Here is a 23,312-nt window from a genome sequence, read left to right on the forward strand (position 1 = left end):
TCGATAAACGGAAATTGACCATAAACGACTTTTTGCAGGATTTTTCACAATCATTTTCAGTTAATAATTTGCATAGTGTAAAAAATAACAACAATTAATTATTATTTACTCAATAGCTATATCATTAACAAACTATTTTTGTTTTGTCGAATGTTTATAAATAATAATTATCTAACAGAATTTATAATTAGTTAAAATCTTCAGGTGTTGTTGTTTTTGCTATTTTTGTAAAAATCCATTCCTCGAAATAAGACAAAATGGTTCACAAACAAATTGAAATTAAAATTAAAAGAAACTTACTAGAGAGATTAATAAGTTTATTAAAATTTAAATTAGGTACAGAAGGCAAATTGAAAGTATAAAGATCATTATTAAAATGCTAACATTCTTTGTACTAATAGTGGTACTACTTTTTTGTTCTTAAAGCTTTCTTTTTTCTTTAAACAAAAAAACGATTTTTATTTTCTTACAAATAATAGCACCAATTATGCGAATTTTTTGAATTTCTTCAGCTCAATTTTTCTTTTTTTATTGAAAATTTAAATTGGTTTCGTAAAATAGTTTTATAAGAAAATTTATGGCAATCTGTCGTGGGTTCAATAAAATTTAAATCAAGTTACTTTGTGATTTTGAAATTAAATTGGCAAGATGTAATAATATGTGATATACATATACCAATTTTTCTTTGTTCTGTACAGTTTCCATACTTTTCCACGTTCCCAACATAATTTTAAAGACACAGACCATTTTCATAAAAAAATTAGTATTTTCTTCTTATAGTTTTAGTTAAAAAAATTATAGGATATTTATAATTTTGTTTTATGAAACAATAAACGAATTTTTGAATATTAAGTTAAAAAATATAAAGTCTAAAACTTGAAATTTTTCTATGGGGCGCGAGTTTTGGCACACCCTGTATACTTGACTCAATTTTCAAATATTTATACATCAGCTTATTGCACATTGGTCATTAGATTCCGCCTTGTAATGCAGCACCTCTCACCTCGGTATGTAATCTACTATTGAAATAAGAAATTTGAAAGTAAAATAAAATAAAATGTTAAATAGTAAAATACATACTTAGAATGTCTTCAAATTATGAAAACTAGAAGAATTTTTTTGTATTCCTAATGAGTCTTAAAATTTGGAAATTATTTTTTTGTAAATCACAAATTAGCTATATTTTGTAAATACAAGTTTAAATAAAAGAAAAAACTCGTATTAATAAGTACAATTTTCATTCCTTGCTCTTGATGGTCTCACATTTGTGACAACAGACAATAAACTGACACTTTATATTACCTTGTTTTTGACTAATAATCTAATACTCTATTCTCTTGAGAATAAAATAAATGAAATACCGATTTTTACTTTTAAAACTGGAATTGAATAAATTGAATCTTTTGGGTGTTTTTTACATAAACAAACTCCTTAATAACAATTTTAATCTTAAAATTGCAATTGAATGAACAAACTATTTGACATTATTTGACAAATTTATCAGTTTCTTATGTTATTGTTAATTTAATATGTTGGGAGAAAAGTTTTATGTAAAGTCTGTTTTATCTTTAAATGGAAATTACCAAGTCAAAATTTTAGTGAAAAAATTGGTAGCATCTTGTCTCCATAGCCACAAATTTTGTTTGCTGTTTGTTTTTGTCCCTAGAAATTTTGTTAAAAAATTATGGTTATGTTTTAAAATTGAAATGTTGTCAAAATTTTGACTTTTATTAATCTTGTGTGCCTGTTTGCTCTTTGAAAGCGCTATAATTAAATACCTGAGGACAGGCATCATTACCTAAGGTCTAAAGACACAATTCAGGGCTAATAATTTTGATAGAAACACACCGCAAGTATAAGTAAAATGTTGTGGACAAAATAGAGGTTTTTGCTACAAAAAGGCTGTATAACAGAAAAAAATTATTTAGCAAAAGATACAAGTATTAAGATGATTGGCAATAAAATTTTGGTAATTTATTGAAATGAACTCAAAGTTGATGCATTTTATAAATCCTCCTTCAGCTTTAGTTTCAAAATTGTTACTTTTTCAACTCGTTCCTCAAGAACGATACACAAGACACTAATTTAATTGCGTTCTTTCCGACATTTGCTTTCTCATTCATGTTTATTTTGTATTCTTGTCAATTTCTTGCTAAAAATTAAGAATGTTTAGCAAACCTGCATTACAAATTTCGTCTACATTTTAACGAGCCCTTTTTCTAATTCCCTACTTGGGGACTATTCGTTTCCAAATTTCTAAAAACTTTGCGATACCGAATTTGTTCCTTTTTTGGTGTTTCGTCTCTAAATTTTCTTAGACGACTTTTTGTGTTGACGTTTAATGACATTGTTTTCAAATTAATTCAAAAAACCAGAACTGCCAACTTCCTTTATTAAAATTACCATGAATGAATTTACTAGTGATACCAACGCTAAGACTGTTTGGCATTTACATTAAAAAAAAACAGACTTTATATTTAGAAATATCTCACATCTAAAATCATGAAATTGAAACAAAAAAAAACGATCAACAGTTGTCAGTAACATTTAAGATAACACAAGTAGTATTATTTAGTTTATTAGAGCAATTATGAGTAACTGTTAAACAGAAAAATCATATTTCAAATCCTAATAAAACTACAAGATTTTTGACTTTTTCTACCATATTTACTATACTACAACATAAAGTAGCAGCTATACAAAGCTATAAACATTGGTATAGGCAGGAAGTGCTTGAAACATAAATCTTGCAGCGAACAAACATACCTGTAGATTAAGAGGTATCACAATTTGCTGTTAGATTAAACTATAGATGTTGAAGATTATTGTTTTGACTGACAAGAAAGTAGTACCCACTGACTTCTGATAAGTCAGACATTCATAATGCAACATAAGAGGTCAGAATCAAGAAAAATTTAAATATTCTAACGCTAAAACAATGTTATCTTATTGTAAAATCAAAACTCTAGTCTTACAAGACATTGTGATTAATTGGTTTGTCCTACCAATTTTTTCTTAAATTAACCTGATTTGGTGTTTCTTGTCTGTATAAAAAAGCTACTGAATGATTTTTCAATTAGCTCACATGCCCCATAAATCAGGTAGGTGTTTTCCTTGCTTCAAATTTCCTTTCGTGGCGTTCAACCACCGTGAAACCAAACTCATTAGTTTGTAAGATTTTCCGTTTGAATCGTGCAGTGTGTGTTCGCTTTATGGCAAGTGGGGACACAAGTTTTAGTGAAGGGGGGACTCGACGATCAGGGCGTGCACTTGCCTGACGGCATTCCACTCAGCTCGGGGCGACCTGCCTCCAGTCGTGGCCCCTTGGTCCCCCTTTGGCAGTGGCGACTCGTTGATTTATGTCGCAGGGCGAAAAAAAAGTCATGTCGTGACAACTTGACAAATTTTATATCATTTTGTTCGTCACAGTGAGACAAATCAAATGCACTAAAAAAAATTCAAAAAGTCAACACACTGAACTAAATATTATTTTTCTAATTTAAATGAATTTTAATTAACATTAAAAAATCATTACTCAATAACTATTACGCCGATTTCCTTCAAATAAAGACCATTCTAAAGGGATGGCATAAGAATGATATAAAATTTGAGATTGAATATTGGCAAACTTTTCTTCGAACAGTGTTCGAAGAAGTTCGAAGTATCTAAGAAAAACCCTACGAGTATTTTTTTTTCATTATTACCATCGTGTAGAGCATCTCTTTATTAGTTGTAATCCAAATTTTCAAAAAAATATACCGAGTAGTTTTCCAGATATGATTTTTTGAAATTAAGGTTTGCTAATCAAGCTTTGCTTGCGGTTTTATTTTTAATCATTTGCCTCCAGAAAATAATAATTAATAAGTATAAATTAAAGTAATATATAAAATGTGATCCTATTTTCAGAACGAAATTTTGTTTTGTTTTTGAGTTATGCGATTTTTTTTTGTCAAAATTGCAATTTATGTGAAAATTTTTTTTTTGAAAAAATTAAAAATAAAGCAGATAGTTCCTTAGAGTATAGCTTTTATGACAAAAATTATAGTGGGTTGCCATTTAAAAAAATATTTTTTTTTGTAGAACTCAAAAACAAAAGGAAATTTCGAAAAAATTTATTCTTGTTAAATCATCACATTTTTATAGTACTTTATTACTCATCAATTAGTTTTTTCAAAAAATAAATAGTTTAAACAAAAAACGTTTGGTTTCATACTTTTTATTCACCTGGTAGGAGAAATGCATGTTAATCTTACTTAAAATTGCATTTTTATAAAAGTATTTGTTTTAAAACTCTTCTTTTGCTTAAAAATGGTCAATTGCACCTTCTTTGTTCTAATTAGAATAAACAAAAACTGTTTCTTTACTTGAAACAAATAAATAGTACCTGCGTACTAATTAAAGCAAATAAAGAGTTTTTTTTGTTGTAAAAATGCCCACTGATCATTGAACAAAGAGGATCTAGAAGTTTTAAGGCACGAGTCTTAAATATAAGAGCAAATCTTTTTCATATCAAATCACTTTCCATTCAGATTTCGACTTGTTCACTTTGTTCTAGGTTTCTGAAATTTTTTTGAAAATGTTTTGAGCAAATGCTTTTTCAACATTTTCGAGTGATGTTGAATGCAAGAAGTCACCTGATTTATTTTGTTGGTACATTCTACGATTAGCTTCAGTTAGCTTGTAGGTAGTAGTTGTTGTGATAACAGTTGCACACGAAGCAACTGACTTATTGCATTCAACATCACTCGAAAGTGATAAGAAAGCATTTGCTGAGAACATTTTCAAAAAAAAGTTCAGAAAGCTAGAACAAAGTGAACAGGTTGGAATCTGAATGGAAAGTCATTTAATTTGAAAAAGATTTGTTCTTATATTTAAAGCTACTTCTTTAAACTTCTAGATCCTTTTTGCTCAATGATCAGTGATCATTTTTAGAACAAAAAAACTCTTTATTTGCTTTAATTAGAACGCAGGTACTCTTTGTTTGTTTTAAGTAAAGAAACAGTTTTTTGTTTATTCTAATTAGAACAAAGAAGGTGCAATTGACCATTTTTAAGCAAAAGAAGAGTCTTAAAACAAATACTTTTATAAAAATGCAATTCTAAGTAAAATTAACATGAATTTCTCCTATATAGAAAAAAAATTATTTAGTTCAAAGTGTGGATTTTTAATTTTTTTTTAGTGCATTTGAATTGTCTTACTGAGACAAACAAAATGATATAAAATTTGTCAAGTTGTCACGACTTTTTTTTGTCGGCCTGTGTTATTGATGATACGAGGACGGTTTGTTTGTATAAACGCCTACGCGATCGGACTGTTTATACTGGACTATTATTCGCTGAATTATGCCTCCATTATGCTGCAATTGGAGAAACGCTTCCATTTCCTGGTTTTCGGTTCAGTTTTTACAATGCGAGAAGATAAATATCGGAAAATCACAAGATGTGAATCGCGAAACTTGGGAACATTTACCTAACGGTGGTTTTGCCAAAGGTTATTGTAAATTGATTTTTTTTATCAATAGGTCTATTGTCTGTTAAATATAAATAATCCAAATTGAAGAGATGATAATGCTTAGGGCTCAATTTTAGGTATTTCAAAACCGTTTAGAAATAATTAATAACTTACAGCTAATGGCCACCCACGAGTAAAAGGTAAAATGTTTATCGTATTTCGTAAAATGTAAAAATACTAAGAGTAATAAAACAACGTAACAATAAATTAATGGTAAATGTTGAATAGAATGCCAAGCCTTGTTTTAGTACATTTTTGTCTTTTTTTTAAACAGTTTGTTAGCAAATATTCATTTATAGCAAGTGTTGTAAGAAGTTGTAACACTGGAAACGGTCTTTGTTCAGATCACTGAAGATGTTTGATTACAATGTTATTTTGTACTGATTTTTTATTGGTTCTAGAAAAACTGTTCAAAGTATTAAAATATCTCAAATGCGAAAATAATACTTATACCTACTGTACTTAAAATATAATTTTTAAAAGGTAATTGTTTTGTAATATACAGGGTGCGCCAGAACTCGCGCTCTAGGGAAAGTAAGATACCAGGAACATGAAAGAAACAAGGAAGCTGTATCCTAAATTGTAACTCTGTTTAATCTTACTTGTGGCTTTTATTGGCAATATTTTTGTACTTTTACTAAATAATTATAAAAAGAACATATACAAGATCATCGTAGATATAAAAAATGTTAAATGTCAAAAATATGTGTCAAAATTTTTTAAACATTTTTTTTATGTGTCTGGTATCTTACCTTACTTAAAATTTTTCTCTGGGGCGCGAGTTCTAACTCACCCTGAATAATACAATTTTTTATTAAGTAGGTAAATTAAAAATCTGTAAAAACTACGAGTATATGTGACGATAGTAGTCTGTAAATTTAAAATAAGATTGGCAACATTGCTAATTTAATTTCAAAATCACGATCAATTTGATCTGTGCTTTCAAAATTTCTAATTTTTTAAATAGTTGTTTGCGCTCTTATAAGTAGAAATTTTTTAATGCTATATTATGATTTTTGTTAGACATATTAAAATCAAAACATTATGGACTATGGACACCTGTACAAACAATACAAAAATAAAAATGTACCAATTTGTTAAAATTAAACCAAATTTTGAAATTTAGAAGGAAATCTTTCTTGCTTTTTACTGACAAATTCATTTATTATTTCATCATAATTTAAATTTTGTGCAAAATCTATTTTAATAATTATAATGCTTAAAGCCGTTGCTATATTTGAAAAGAGCAGATTCTATATATGAAGAATATTTATAAATATTTTGTAAAACTCTTACTTGGTTCATCACTTGACACATATCAGACTCGGCTTGAACTAAATTTAGTAAAAATTTGGAATTAAAGCATACCCACAACGAAAATTCTTTCTGATTTTGACAGAGAATTGTTTATTAAAAAAAAACGGATAATATGTATATAACAAAAAAATAATATTAAGTTATACAAGAAATTCTTTGCAAGCTATTTTACTTTCTACAGAATATCTCTTTTAGTATATTTTTGCAATGAGTTTTAAGTTTTAGGTATAGGTAGATAAATCTAGAATTGGAATAAAAAACTTAGGTAAATAGATACATAGGTATATTATCACCTTGAATGAAAACTTACGAATTAAATATAAATAAATTTGTCTTTTTAAAATTTATGTTAGATAGATGTTTATTCACGTCAATAACAATTTTTAAGTTTATTACAATATGATATAAAAATAGAAACTCAGGTACAAAACAAAATCAAAAGAAATGATAGAAGTAGGTAATAGAAAAAACACTAATTACATTAATCAAACTAAATTTTAGATATACTCTGTGTATTTTATTATAATGATAAAATAATTAAATGAAACTTACATTTATTTAAGGAATTTTTAAATGTTTTTTGCAACTCAAGAAATTTTTTAAACCAATACATCTGACACTTTCTTAGTCTCCTCAACTGTTTTTTGTAGCACGATGTTTTGAAAAGTCTCGAATGACATTTTTTTTTAATTTAAGCATTTCTTTGAGAAATTTTTAAATATTTTTTGCAAGTCTAGAAATTTTTTAATCCGCTACATCTGACACTTTCTTAGTCTCCCCAACTGTCTTTTGTAGCACGATGTTTTGAAACGTCTCGATTGGCATTTTTACTACTAAATTTAAACATTTCCCTAAGAATTTTTCTTCTTTTGAAAATCAAAAAGTCAGTACATTTAACACTTTCTTAAAGTGACCTGAACCTGAACATTATTTTTTACAATCTAAAAGATACTTTATACTAAATAGAAATGAAACTCTTAATCAAATCCGACAGGATTTGACCACATTGACTATTATTTTATTACATTATTGTATTAATGAATGACAGTATTTAATGGTGAATTTATTTTGCAGTTGTAATTAATGTTTTCTTATTGTCAATAATAATGAAAATAATTATTATCATTGCATAGTTTCCATTTCATTTATAACACTGTAATGAAATCTCAAAAATAATTTCCTTTTAATAATTATATTATACTGTTACAGTAGAATTACATTAGCGTTAGCGTTCCGATAAAATATGATTGATGATATTTAACCATAATGAAAGCTCTTATGTTGTTAATGTTTCTTCGTCCGGACAAGACTCACCTCACAATTCAAATTTTTTCTAACAAAAACTAATCTCTTCTACCACTTCTTAAGGGGATTACAACGTAAACTCGATCTAAAATATCTGGGAAACTAACTGCTTATTTTTTTTAATAAAAGATATGTGTTATATGCAGGGGCTCAATTTTTTCTTTTTCCAAAAAAGGTAGTTATTAAATTTTTATCGAATTAAATGTAATTTTTTTTTGTTCTCTCTTTCCACTGTATAATCTGCAGTTGGGTTCGACCGAGGTAAAGGGACTCATCATAAATAACCGTTTACCGCAACTAACAATAAATGCCACAATTGCGAAATAATCCGGATATTTACATTATCGTTGAGGTTTTAACACAATTTTTACATCAGTACCTTTCTAAGGTAAATAAAATTAAAAATAATTATCAAAAATGTAGCAAGTACATTTTTTTGCTCATGTCGATTTTGTCAGATAAAAATCTTTATTCTTATAACAGGCAATTTTCAATAGTAATTTGTTTTTGAGTGACGACCTATCATGAAAAAACAATTTTTTTACGAAATCAATTGTACAAAAACTTGTAAATTAGTTTCCTGCTTATTGTCAAGATGTCAATAAATTGTACTAAATCTGATGATTACTTAATTTTATCCGACAATAATAAATTCTTGAGAAAAAAGTAGTTCATAAAAATAAGGTAACTGGGTGAAAATTAGTCCAGTTGTGAGGAAAACACGGGATGTTTATCAGAAGAGCAAGAAGTCATAATATGCAAAAAATGTAGATATTATTGTCAAACTGAAATATGGTTTTACAACAATCAAAACGTTTTAACAATTATTTTAATAATATTAATATTAATTTAATAATAATTGCATATTTAGATAAACAAACAATCCAGAGAAAACAATTATAATACAGTGCGATCAAAAAGTCTTTCTATCACGAGGACGTATGTCGCATGGCATTTCGTATGTTAGCTAAATGTCAAAAAATTATTTAATAATTTAATGTTTTCAAAAATTTTTCCAACATTAATATTGGAGCAGAAATCTAAAAAATGTTTTAAAGAAAAATCTCGGTCTATTAAATTTTCGCACCCTAATGGTCGCTCGAATTTTAAACTACGACTTTAATTTTAAATTCGAATTTATTAAGGGCTGAAATAAATATAAAATAAAATCAAAATCAAATTCATAAATGTGTAAATTTATTTTTAAATATTTAAATTTATTTTTTCCCTTTATTTTTCTCAAGTCAGTAAGTCACAAGCTCGTGTCCATAAACTATTTGTTATTGTTCTGCTCGAATGGTCTGCAAGTAGATGTCACTCGCCACCAACGAAGCGTCGAAACTGTGCTCCATGTGAACAGAAAAAACTCATTAGACGCCAAAACAATTCCATTAGATCATCAAATTACAGAGTTGAGTTCGATGTATGTGCAATTTCAATCTGGAGAAGAGCCAAGTTTGCTTTGATACGATGTTCTAATAACAGGTGTCGGTCAAGGTAGGGCACGTGAGGCCACAACACGTGTGGGCCCTAATATCGAGAGGGGGCAACTCAATTGGGATGGAAAGAAATGACCGATGGACTGATAAAATGGGCCACTGAGTTATTATTGTTAGGAATTAATAAATTATTGGGAAAGCATGACTTGAGATTTTGAGACACTTGGACAGAATTTCAAATATAAAACAATCAAAGGAATTTGGTAATAATCAATTAGCTTGTCAGTTTAATCGATTTACCGTTCAAGTTTATGAAGAGGAAAAGAATTTTTGGGCTAGCGGTAGTAGCTACTAGACACAGTGAAAAAATTAATTATCTCGATGATATATGAGAGGAATTTAAATGATTGATATGAGACATTTTTGGTGATTTGCTCAAGGTGGTCTCACAACTAATAAACCAAATGTGATATTTTCAAAAAAAAAAAATGAATTATTAATAAACTGTCAAATTTATTTAAAGAATGTAAAAACACATACACATTAATATAGAAATATAAAAAACAGTAAACAAATTCGTGATTAAAAGAGAATTGTCTATTAAATTCTATTATACGTAATTATTGTTTCAGTAAAAGAAAATTTATTCTAAAAACACTGACAATGAATAATCATGACTAGATTTTCTGTAAAAAAATGTAGTTATTTATTATACAAGACGATAAAGAAAGTGTTTATCCATGAGTGGACTTTTTTAACGAGTAAATAAACAATATTTATCGTCGTGTATAATATTTCGCTATATTTTGTACTCACCTACCAGAATTTCTTGAATACAGTAGAAAAAAATTACTTTATTTACTAGACTAGACGATAAAAGACTACTTTATCTACTGAAATTAGTTGATAAAAGCACACTTTAACATTGAGTACAAAATAGAATAAAAAACTACAATTTGGCTAAAAGAAACTTGTTGCAAAAATAGTCATATAATCGTTAAAATGTTTTTATAATTATTAATAAACTAAAAATTTAAAACATGTGAAAACATTCAGATTTAAAGATAGGATTAAAAAAAAACTAAGACACTAAAATTATCTAAAAAATAAAAAAGCAAAAATGGCATATATTCAATATTTGTGGCAAAAAATGTTTTTTTAATTTGTATTTGCGTAAATAAATCCTTTTTACTGGTGGGTGTCCCAATTTTGTTTTTACTTTTTTGTATCTTTTTTTTTTTGAAGATTGCAACATATGTACATACGGGGTGCCCATTTTATTTGTTCCCGACTGAAAGAGGAAAAATAGGCAACATATTAAAAACTTTGTGTAAAGTATTAACTATTTTAAATCGAACTTGACTATTGTTGACATAGAAAACTTCAAAAAAAAATAATTTTGAAACTCTAATGTATAATAATGGAAGCTACAGCAAGAAATTAAGAAATTATTGTACGTCTTTTCACTTTAACTTTTTTTAAATTGCCCAGTTTGATGGAATTTTCTTTCTTGGGTATTTTATGTTATACAGGCGAACTCTCCAAAAATTAATATTACTTTAATAAATAATTTTTTTTTTTTTTAATAATAAATTAATATTATTATATTATTAATATTAATATTAATATTAATTAAAATTAATATTAATATTAATATTACTTTAAACATCCAATTGGGTTTTTTTAGTGTCAAATCTATCAAAAATAACGATTGTGAAAAAGTCGGGTTAGAATACTTCACATACTACTACGCCTGTCACAATTTGACAAAATTTAGTTACTTCTGCTGCCAACATAGACAAAACCCACACTCTAGAGGTGGCGGGCTAGGGGTTGCCAACTTTGCAATAAATTAAATGGCCCCTATGAAATGTCTTCGTTTGCCTGATTTAAAAACTACATAGGTATAGGTACTCCTATTAATCTATTGTCAAATTTATTTAAAATTTAAAATGTGCGATCAAAACACATTTTTTAAGTAAAAAAATATTTCATGCAAACATATAAAATTTGTGCAAATAATTAAAATAGAATTGTTTTTTATTGTCTTAAATTAAGAAAAAGCCCAGATTTTTTTAACAATAACAGGGGTTAATTTTGCTTAAGTTTTGTTCAAAAACAAACTACATACACACGAAGAACACTTCACACGAGGATATTTCATCAGAAAAAAAAAGGTAAAAGTATAAAAAAATTAGATTTTTTTTGTATTAATTAAATATTAATTAGATTATAAATTATAATCTAAAAATTAGATTATAAATAAATTTAAACAATAATTATTGATTAAATTTTAACTAACCTTCTAACAAACCTATTATATCTTATAATTTCCGAAATTTCAATAGTGAACATTTTTTGCTTTCTTCATTAAAAAAGCAGCGTTTTCTTTTTTTTTTAATGAGGAACTACTTGAATCTAGAAGAAGTGCAAAATTAGTAAATTATTTTCGAGATTATATCTTGATTATTATCTGAATTGCTAAACAAGATGAGTACCTCTAATTTTACTTGTATTGCTTACATATTAAGTTAGCGCGTTGAGAAAAGTTTTATTTAAATATGTCTTAAAAACATTTTAAAAACTCCTTGTTGATGTATAGAAATCAACGACACTTTAATAAATAAATTAATTGGTACAAATATCTACAAATGGCGAGTATAAAATTAGTGTATACTGTAAATATATTGGAAACCGGTTCAAAAATAAAGAGCATGTGCCAATCATAAAAAAAATAATATGCAAACTTCTTGTTTATTACGACACTGTAATAGATACATAAAATAAAAACATAATTTGCTCATAATTTCCATGTACCTACGTGTAATTATTAAATAAGCAACTCGTAGTAACTTTAATTAAATTTTATCGTATAGTTAGTTGTATTAAGTAATTTAAAGAATTTAATCAAAACATAAAGTGCGACAGAAGCTTCATTTCAATGAAAGCTAAATATTTGTCGCATTAATTATTTTTAGTAAATTATTTAGTGTGTATTTAACTGTTAAATCGCAGTTATGACTAGTATTTTAACACGTCATGTATCATTCCATTTACTGTAACAGTTAAAAATAATTTGACAATTAAAAATGCGGTATTGAAACATTGTTCAAGATTTCTAACGGTATTGGAGCGATTATCTTGGATTAAAATATTCGAATTCGGATTACGCAAATCTCCGGAAGCATTTAAAACATGATCTTAGATAAACTTGCCACATTAATTAATTATCTGAAACAACATGAAATATTATTCCATGTATATTAAACTAAGCAATCTTTTTCCCCATTTGCGGACCCCCTCCAAATATTGTAATTAACCGGAAAAAGCTTTTTAGCCTCCAACCAATGGCAATAAAACGGAAATAACTCATTACGAACATCGACTTGCCCACCTTACCGTAATTGCTAGAATGCGCACGCAATATTTTCACTGTCTACGAAATCAGATAAGAAAACTATGCTAACTGTAATTAAATAATAATGTCGTGTACTCGCTTTTTAATTATAAATTAATTTAGATGATAATGAGAGTCCTTTGCATATCGGGGAATCATAATTTTCCCCCTTTTGCCTCAAGTTCGTGAGTTTTCGGCCGCTATCGCGGCCACGTGTTTTTGCCCTGGGGCTGCCCTGCTAGTCACTATAACTCTACACTACTCCTCGTCACTCCTTGAGGTGGTGATTGAGTGAGTGAGTTGAGTGAAGCTTCGGGAGTGTTGTGAAATGTGATTTTATGTCCGGCATAAATCATCATCACGAAATTTAAACGGTATTAATAAACACCATGTAGATGTTATCGGGTGTCAGGAAATAACGAATTGGTGAGTTTTTAAGCGACGCGAACAACACTGATTTGTAATTTCGAACGACACTTTATTTATCAATAAATACTTGGATGGAATCGTTAAATGTTGAGTTTATAACAAGTGTCAGCGAGGGAATCGGAGGAATTTCTGTTATCGACAAATAAAATGTTAACTTGACAAGAAATGGAACTAATTAAAAGTTGAAAGTTTTTGGGATAAGTCTGCTATAAATCAAGGGGAGATAATGCTTGGGAGAAACAGGTGGTTGGGGAAATCTCCAAAAATTTTTTCATCAAGTTGACATATTTTTCATTAATTAAAAAAATAAATTATGAGCTATAAATTCTTAAATTAAAACTATGCCGAAATAGGTATTTAAGTCAACTAGATGGTTTGATAAGAAGTCATAATAAAAATAAATGTATTAATAAATTTAAATTTCAACATACGATTAAGTTACAAAAAAATTACATTTAGTTTTTCAATGTTTATAATATGAAGTATTGAAAAAAATTAAGTTTTTCTATTGTTATATGTAGATGAAAGTTAAGTATTTAGTTTTTCCACTTCTATTGGTGTAAACTGGAAAGTCAAACGCATCTTAAAAATGTGAAGATATGTGGTCATTTTGGTTTGTTTATTTATTTTTGTGTTTATTTGTTCTTGTTTTTTTTTTAATTTATACCTACTAATTGTATAAAACAATCTGTTTTGTAATTGTTAATTAATTGTTTTTATTTTATTTGTTAATTATAAACAATCAAGAGTTACAATCAAGATACATTTTCTTAAGAAAAAATATTTTATACTGTAGGTACAAATATAAAATTAGGTAAATAATGAAAATATTTTTTTTTGTCCAGAATTAAAAGAAAAATCAGTTTTAAGAGCATTTTCTTTGATATTAGCTTGAATTATTTTTGCTTGTTTTTTTTTTTCAAAAAACTAAATCAATGACCAAGTTTATTACTTTCTTCTGAAGGTAGGTTAATTAAATTAGCACAAATTTACCATTAAAAATTAACTAAATAGCCTTTGTTCTCATCTTCTATAAAGACGGCTTTTTAGTCGAAGAAACTTATATACAGGGTGTCCGGAAAGCCGTGCACCTCCGTGACACTGTATCATCTGGCAATGCTTACCAACGAGAGAAATGTAAAAAAAAATCTACTTATAAAAAAATTCGAAGTTATGAGAGTTTAAATTTTACACTTTGTCTCTATTTATTTGTGCTGAAAATAGAATTTTTCAAGTTTTTTTGCTTCAAGCTATTAAAAGAGGAAACAAGGAAACTGTATCCTAAATTGTAACTTTATTCATGTTATTTGTGGCTTTTACTGGCAAAATTTTTGTACCTTTACTAAATATGTAATTATAAAAAAAAACATAATACAAGATCATCAGTCAGTATTCTTAAATAAATATAAAAAATATCAATAAATGTCAAAGTTTTTTGACAGATAGAATTTTTTAAACGTTTTTTCAGTATTCTGGGAGACTTCCCAATTACTCCCTTCCAAAGAGGTGCGCGGCTTTTCGGACACCCTGTATTTTAAAAGTAGCCATTTTCGCAAATTATAATTTTTGAATGATGATAAAATTTTGAAATCAGCCAAATTTAAAAAAGTTAAATAATTCTTATCTTATACAGGATGCGCCAGAACTCACGCCCCAGAAAAAAATGCCATTTAAGGTAATATACCAGGAATATGGAAAAAATGTTAAAAAAATTTTATCCATAAAAATTTGAAAGTTATGAGGGTTTAAATTTTGCAATTGTAACTCTGTATAATCTTATCTGTGGCCTTTTGTTTTTTGTTTTTTTTAAAAAAATTTTTTTGACAGAGAATTTTTTAAACATTTTTTTTTCATATTCCTGGTATCTTACCTTACTTGAAAATTTTCTCTGGGGCGCGAGTTCTGGCGCATCCTGTATTTATAGATGACAGTTAAAAAAGGATATTTACTTAGATTAAATTTGTAAATTTTAGGCTGAAATGAAGCCATTTGTGCTATTTCCAATCGATTTGGCTCAATTTTAAGCCGGAAATCAACCTGACTCAAACTATTTCAACAAAATAACGGCTTCACATAGAAATTTATCAATATGTAATTGTTATAGCTATTTTAAATGAAAAATTGCCTAAAAGCATATCTACAAGTTTTTTTTTTATATAACATACTTATTTTTTAGTTTTTGACATTTTATGTGTCTAAAATAAACGAAATTTTACAAATTATTATCTTTCTTTAATAGCTTTTACAAATTTTTTATGTCAGGAACCAGTGCGTAGGTCTATAAAACCGTTGTAAGATGATTATATTAATTGTGGATGAGGAATATGTTCATACCCGTAATCATTTTTAATAAAGCAAGGAGAAACATAAGTATACAGTTGCAAATAGATGGTCTTTATTATATACTCAGAAGCTTCCAGTATTGAGAAACAAGTTACATCAAGATTACACTTTGATTAGCTTCACCATATCTTTTATTTTCTTGGAAGACGATAAACTTTCTTCCTTATACATCATCATTATTTTAATTGCTTACTTTTAATAAAGTCTGATAATTTTTCAACTTGTTACAAAAATTTCAATAACATGTTGCTTCATATTCTAGCTCGTAATTCATCCATCTGTTCGAATAAATTGAAAGTTCTCGTCACTCTCTTGATTATATTATAACAGGGATCACCTGCAGTCGCAAAATAATTATTATAATTTTATGATCATCAATAAATAATTCAGCACCTACGAATTTGTCGGTGATATTAAGATGTCATCGGTGATACGAATTATTTTATCAAAGAAATTTATGTTCCTGAGTCCAATGAAAGGAAGCACTGTAATAATTCTAAGCATAATAATGGTTATGCCATGAATATGAATGAATCAATGAATGGATAATTGGATAAATAGAATATCTATCATAATAGCAAGGCGATTAAACGTGAATGTTGTCGCTTCAATGAGATTACAAAGTGATCAATTCTGATTTATCCGTTTTTTGCTAGCAAATTATTCTTCCCTTGCGGGTTTAGCAAACACTCTGCATATTCATTTTTGTCATTGTTATTAAGGGGATTTTGACCAAAAGATAACTGTGGCTGACGTGAAGCAAAACCAAGTGATGACATAACCGAAAAATAATTTTTTACTTTTCCTTCAAACAAAATTTGTAGAACAAAAATTTCATACTTTTAAAAATGAAAATGGTTTGTGAAAAATATACTACTAACAATTTTTATAAATTAAAAAGAAATTCAGCTAGCATGAATTAAAATAAAATGTTTATAATAATAACAATAACCTATTGTTTCACATTTACAAAGAATATAGGTACTCTTATTACTTATTACACACAACGTGAAAAATTTTAATAATAATATTAAAAAATAAAATGAACATCTTTGTATAAAAAAATTATTCATCCTTCAAAATTCTTTCGTATATCATGGCAAAAGATAAAATAAAAACTTTTTTTAACAATAAATAATTGTCTTTGTGAAAATAATTATGGTTCCTTTTCAAACATAAGGCACCACCTTTTAGAGATGCTTACGTAATTTTTTTTATTTGTAATGGCTTTTCCGCAGTTTATACAACTATAATTGGAGCCCTTAATTTTAATAAATGTTGGTCTGAAATATAAGAAATTCATCCACAAACCTCTACCTTAGAATAATCAACCCTTTTACCCCCTATGAATTTGGCTAATACGGAATTGAAACTTTGATCTTTATTATTTGTTGAAAGAGCAGGTAGTGCTGATAGCCCTTATACACTTTTGTGGAATACTACAGGAATTACCCACAGAATCGTGCATAAGCTTTTACATTTTTATTAATTATAAAAACAAGGATACAACAAATTACTGGTTTTTATTTTCTTTACAAGTATATAACTGAACGAAACAACTAAAATGTTTGGTATAATAGTGAAAATAATAAAAGTTATTATACATGAAAATTACAAAATTATATTTTTTAAGTGTACATACCTAATAATTAATTTTTTCTATATTTTGAGAACAAAATTAATGGTGGATAGTTATAAGATCTCTTATAACTATGAATAGCTTGAATAATTAAATTGTAAATTTGTTTCCATTGAATCTTTGCCACTCGTATAGTAAAATCGTTTTTCTAAGATCTGCTAAAAATTTTATTACTTTTATGTTAAAAGCGGTATTGTTAAGAGTAACAGGACCGGATTACTTACTTTTTTTTTGTCTAAAATGCTTGAAATATTTTGATGTAGTTTTGTTATTAAAGTCAAGTATTTTAAGAAATTTAAAAAATCCCGGTTGTTATTAACAAACTGTTTTTTTTAATACCACTACTTTGGTTTTAAATACGGCCCTGTTTTATTCTAGTGGGTGCAGCAACACTTGCAAAGGAACGTGCCATTTATGGAGGGTTACAAATTCAAGTCATTCCTTATAAAATTTTTAGTAGGTCTTAAGAAAACGATTTTACTATACTGTCGACCGGGATTCAACCCCGTAAAGAACAGAGTGTAAAGGATAGAGAATCTTGATACATTTTCAGTTTTATTTAATTCTGACTAATTATCAATTAATTATACATCGGATCGCAAAATTGAAGATTTTCCCTATTTTCTGACATGAATCTACACGAGATTAAAAAGAAATAAATCAATTAAACACATTTCCATTATAATAAAAATTCAAAAGTCTATTAAGAAAATAAAAATTGATAATTTGTCTTTTTTATTTCTTGTAGAAAAATATACTCTCACATAATTTTCTACATTAACTAATTTAATTACTGTAACTCAATTTATATTGGAAGAATTGGATCAAGATAAGCAAGTCGATGTTATTTATACGGATTTTGCTAAGGCATTTGATAAAGTAAGTCATAAACTTTTGCTACATAAATTACAAACTTTTGGTTTCTCAGCTTCTATGATTGAATTTTTTAAGTCTTAAATAATAGGCAGCAGATTGTTTGTTATAAAGGTTTTCAGTTTTTGTGCAGTACTCAGGTGTGCCTCAAGGATCGAATTTTGTCCCTACTTTTTTTAGTATACATAATGATATCACTAGTGTTATTAATCATTCATTTTACAAATTGTTTGCTGATGACTTAAAAATTTATCATTAAATTAAATACAAGCAAGTGTAGTATTATATCATACAGTAAAAAGAAAAAAATACAATTTTATGAATACTACATTGATAATGAAATGGTTGAAAGAAAAAACTTATTAAAGATTTTGGAATATTATTTGATGCTAAACTTACATTCAATGATCATATAAATGCTACTATTAATTCTGCTACAAAACCTTAGGCTTTTTATTAAGAAATATTAAATCTTTTGATAACGTCAGTGCTATTAAATGTTTATCTTTTCACTTGTACGTAGTAAACTTGAATATTGCTCTTTAATTTGGTCACCATTTTACAATGTTGGTTTGATGGCGTAAAGGCGTAAGTAAACGGTCATTGATTTTAATTGAATTGTGATGTCTAAAAACTGCAATTATTTGGGGTAGAATGTGACATTTTTGCTGACAACTTAGCCAAGTTAATTAATAGAGCTAAATTACAATTTGGCAATCATACAGGGTTATTCATAAATATGAAGCAATATTTGAACCTCAAAAATGACCTATAAAATGATGTTAGTTTAAATAATAACTCGTGTCCTATCTCTACTGATAAGAATTTTACAGCCCTCGGAATGTGGGTATGGAAATTTGATTTTTTTTAGTAACTTTGAAACTATTTGACCAAATATTATAAAATTTGGAACATTTCCCTGTGACAATATACCCTTTAAACTGGTAATCACGAAAACCGGATACATCCATTCAATTTCCGGTTCCAGCAGTTGCAAGTCACATTTTCTGTATTTTTCCATTTTTTTGCTCTCTTAACACCAATTTTTTTTTGTCCAAATAGATAGAATAATCAATTTCGAATAAAAAAGGCATAACCTTTAATACCCCTAAAATGGACCGTTTCAAAGATATTTTAATTTAAACTGAGGACTGCACAACGCTGAAATCAAAAAGTAGGGATTTTGAATAAATGGTATCCACGGCAACCAATGACCATGGTACATAAATCCCTGCCAGGCATCTGTTAACTTTGACAATAAATTATGAATTAAATGCTACGAGATCCATTTGGATTTATTCTAAGTTATGTTTGGAATCTGAGGTAAACTCTTTTATTAAATATTTTCGATTAATTGTCTAATAATCGTCCAATGTCAAAGTTGACAGATGCCTGACAGCTTTTAGTGAGACCATGGTCATTTGTTACCGTGGATATCATCCATTCAAAATCCCTACTTTTTGGTTTCAGCGTTGTGCAGTCCTCAGTTTAAATTAAAATATCTTTGAAACGGTCCATTTTACGGGTATTAAACGTTATGCGTTTTTTATTCGAAATTGATTATTCTATCTATTTGGACAAAAAAAAATTGGTGTTAAGAGAGCAAAAAAATGGAAAAATACAGAAAATGTGACTTGCAACTGCTGGAACCGGAAATTGAATGGATGTATCCGGTTTTCGTGATTACCAGTTTAAAGAGTATGTTGTTACAGGGAAATGTTCCAAATTTTATAATATTTGGTCAAATAGTTCCAAAGTTATTACAAAAAAATCAAATTTCCATACCCACATTCCGAGGGCTGTAAAATTCTTATCAGTAGAGATAGGACACGAGTTATTATTTAAATTAACATCATTTTATAGGTAATTTTTGAGGTTCAAATATTGCTTCATATTTATGAATAACCCTGTATGTAACTAGTCTACTTTATTATTTTTATTTTTATGTAAGGGTATATTTAGGATTTTCTAAAAGTATCTTTTCTTTTTTATTATATTTTATTTTAGTTTTTTATTACTGTTTACTTTCTGCTTTATTCTGTATTATTTGATTGTTTTCTATTTTTTTCTGTACAATTAATTGTTTTTATTATGTTTATGTTGTCCTGTAATTGGAGAAATCTGTTGGGCAATCAAGATATCATTATTATTATGAAATTTTGTTTCAGGAGCGCCTGACGGCCGGCGGCCATGGTTCTCTAGCCCTCAGCGGCAGTTCTCCGGGCTACGGCGCGGGCGGCTCCGGGGCGCACCACCGGGGCTCCGGAGGGCTCCACCACAGCTCCGCCATGCAACACCAGCTGCCGCAGCCGGATTTCCAGCCGCCGTACTTCCCGCCACCGTTTCACCACCCCCCTAGTCCGCCGCCCCAGCAGCACCTCGAGTACCTCACTGATCCGTATGGGGGCCTCTCCGGCCTCCACCACTACAACCAGTTGGGACTGAGGCCCCGCGAGGGCGACCCCAACCATACGCACGTGGTAAGCACCTCGAATTTAATTAAAAATCGCGACGCATTCCGCACAACGATGAGGGGTGAAGAATCGGAAATTTGAATCGCCTTATCTGGCTCCGGGATAACTGACATTCTCCGGCAAGTATTCAGTGTTGCAACTATGTCAAGACATCACAAATATGTCAGGATCGCGCTCCTTCATCTCGGATCGATCATATTTTGTCAACACGGGGGGGAAAACTACATTTTTTTATCAAGAAATTTAAGAAAAATTTGTAAAGACAAAAGATAAATGATCAATTTTTACATTCGCACTTCACGCGTATGAAATACTAGCTGTTGGGGGACTAAGAAACTTACTATTTAACTAAAAGTAACAACACATAATTTATTTTTAACGCCGTAGTAAAAATAAAAAGTCTGTCTTTTATAACTTATTTAAAGACTGCAAAATTTCAAGTCTTTAATCTCAAACAATAATGATTTCCACACAAACACCTCATTCTTAGCGCTTTGCTTCGGTGGATAGAAGTCCATATACAGGGCTGCGCCAGAACTCGCGCCCCAGAGAAAAAAATGTTTAAAAATTTCTATCTGTCAAAAAATTTTGACATTTGACATTTGACATTTTTTTATGTTTATTTAATGATACTGATGATCTTGTATATGTTTTTTTTACAATTATTTAATAAAAGTACAAAAATTTTGCCAATAAAAGCCACAAATAATATTGAACAGAGTTACAATTTAGGCTACAGCTTCTTTGTTTCCTCTTTTAATAGAGAAATAATAGAGTCAAAGTGCAAAATTTAAACTCTTATAACTCCGAAATTTTTATAGAATTTTTTTAACATTTTTTCCATGTTCCTGGTATCTTACCTTATATGATGATAGCCTTCTTCTCTGGGGCGCGAGTTCTGGCGCATTCTGTATAAATTAACGTAATATAAAAAATGAGATCGTATTTTGAGAACGAAATTTTGTCTTGTTTTTGATTCATGCGATTTTTTTGTCAAAATTGCAATTTATGTAAAAAAAATTTGAAAAAATTAAATATGAAATAAATAGTTGTAATCCTTAGATCATAACCTTTATGAGAAAAATAGTTTTATAGTGGGTTGCTATTTAAAAAAATTAAATTTTTTGTAGAACTCAAAAACAATAGAAAATTTCTAAAAAAATATTTTTGTATCGTTTTTTTATCATTTATTAATTAGTTTTTCCAAAAAAATAAATAGTTTATGCAAAAAACGTTTGGTTCTATACTTTTTATTCACCTGGTAACTTCAAATTTTAATACAAACTGTCATCGCCTGTTTAACCTTCTTGGAGGTGGTATTTTCAAAAATTCTAAAACATGCTTTTTTTGTTTTTAATAGAAAGCCCCAATAACAATTTTTATGTATGTAATATCAAAGTGGACGATTTTTCATGGAAATTACTTAACAATGACAAATTTTGATACAAATTTTCATCCCCTGTTTAACCCCCTTACAAATGGAATTTTCTAAAATCCTGAAACACGTGTTTTTTGGTTTATAACAGAAAGTCGAAATACCAATGTTCATGGAATTAACTTTAAAAAAAAATACGAATATTTTACCCCGTTGGGATTGGAATTTCCAAAAATTCTGAAACGTATTTCTTAATTTTTAACCGAATGCCTAAATACCAAATTTCAAAGATTTAACTTTGAAAATGACAAATTTTAATATAAACTGTCATTCATGTTTAATACCCATGGAGGTGGAATTTTCAAAAATTCTAAATCACCTTTTTTTCATTTTTAACCGTAAGTTTAAATCCCAATTTTTATAAATATAACTTCAAGAATAACGAATTTATAAATATTTAAACAAATTTTCATCCCCTGTTTGACCCCTTTGGGGATGAAATTTTTCAAAATCCTGAAACACGTGTTTTTTTTTCTTTTCAACTGAAAGCCCAAATACCAAGTTTCATAGATTTAACTTTATTAAAAAATCGGATATTTTATTACCTACCATTTACCCTTGTTCAACCCCCTTCAAGGTTTAATTTTCAAAAATTCTAAAACATGTACTTTTTTCTTTTTAACCGAAAGCCTAAAGGCCAATTTTTATGGATATAACTTTAAACCTTCAAATTCACCTCTCCAGTTAACTCCTTTAGGGGTTGATTTTCCAAAAATCCTTTCTTAGTTGATGCCTATATTATAAAAGGTATCTACTGTGAAAATTTCAAAATTTTACCTATAGCGGTTTAGGCTGTGGGTTGATAGGTCACTCAGGACAAGCCTCTTTATACAGGGTGTTTCACACAACTTTACGAGGCTTGCGCCTAATGTACAATTAGCGTAGACAAGATTGGCTGAACCCATAAACCACAACAATAAATATTTTCCATTGTAAACGTTCTTATTTAACAGTATATTTAGTTTGAAGTGAAGCTCAGTTACCGATTTTACTTTCAATTGAGAAAAACCAACAAATTATTTTATAAAAATTCACAATTTTATAAAATTAAAATTAAATTGAAAAAATAATAATTAATGCTTAATCAGTTATTTATTTACTAAGAACAAGTAAATGGCATAATTAAATAAACAATATTATTATTATTATT

The 23,312-nt window shown here is 28.2% G+C and overlaps 1 protein-coding gene across 2 annotated transcripts in view; it reads left to right on the forward strand.

Annotated features, from left to right (window-relative positions):
* LOC123010850 (transcription factor AP-2-epsilon) overlaps positions 1-23,312 on the forward strand; it is a 64,838-nt gene that overhangs the window by 33,913 nt on the left and 7,613 nt on the right. For both annotated transcript variants that reach the window (XM_044408011.1, XM_044408010.1), the window contains exon 2: positions 20,422-20,733. In XM_044408011.1, coding sequence (XP_044263946.1) covers positions 20,422-20,733 — 312 coding nt within the window. The remainder of the gene's footprint in view (positions 1-20,421; positions 20,734-23,312) is intronic.

The sequence above is a fragment of the Tribolium madens genome, unplaced genomic scaffold (assembly GCF_015345945.1).
Source record: "Tribolium madens isolate multiple individuals breed KSU strain unplaced genomic scaffold, Tmad_KSU_1.1 Scaffold_91;HRSCAF=231;Tcas5.2_LG7, whole genome shotgun sequence".
NCBI classification, from domain to species: Eukaryota; Metazoa; Arthropoda; class Insecta; order Coleoptera; family Tenebrionidae; genus Tribolium; species Tribolium madens.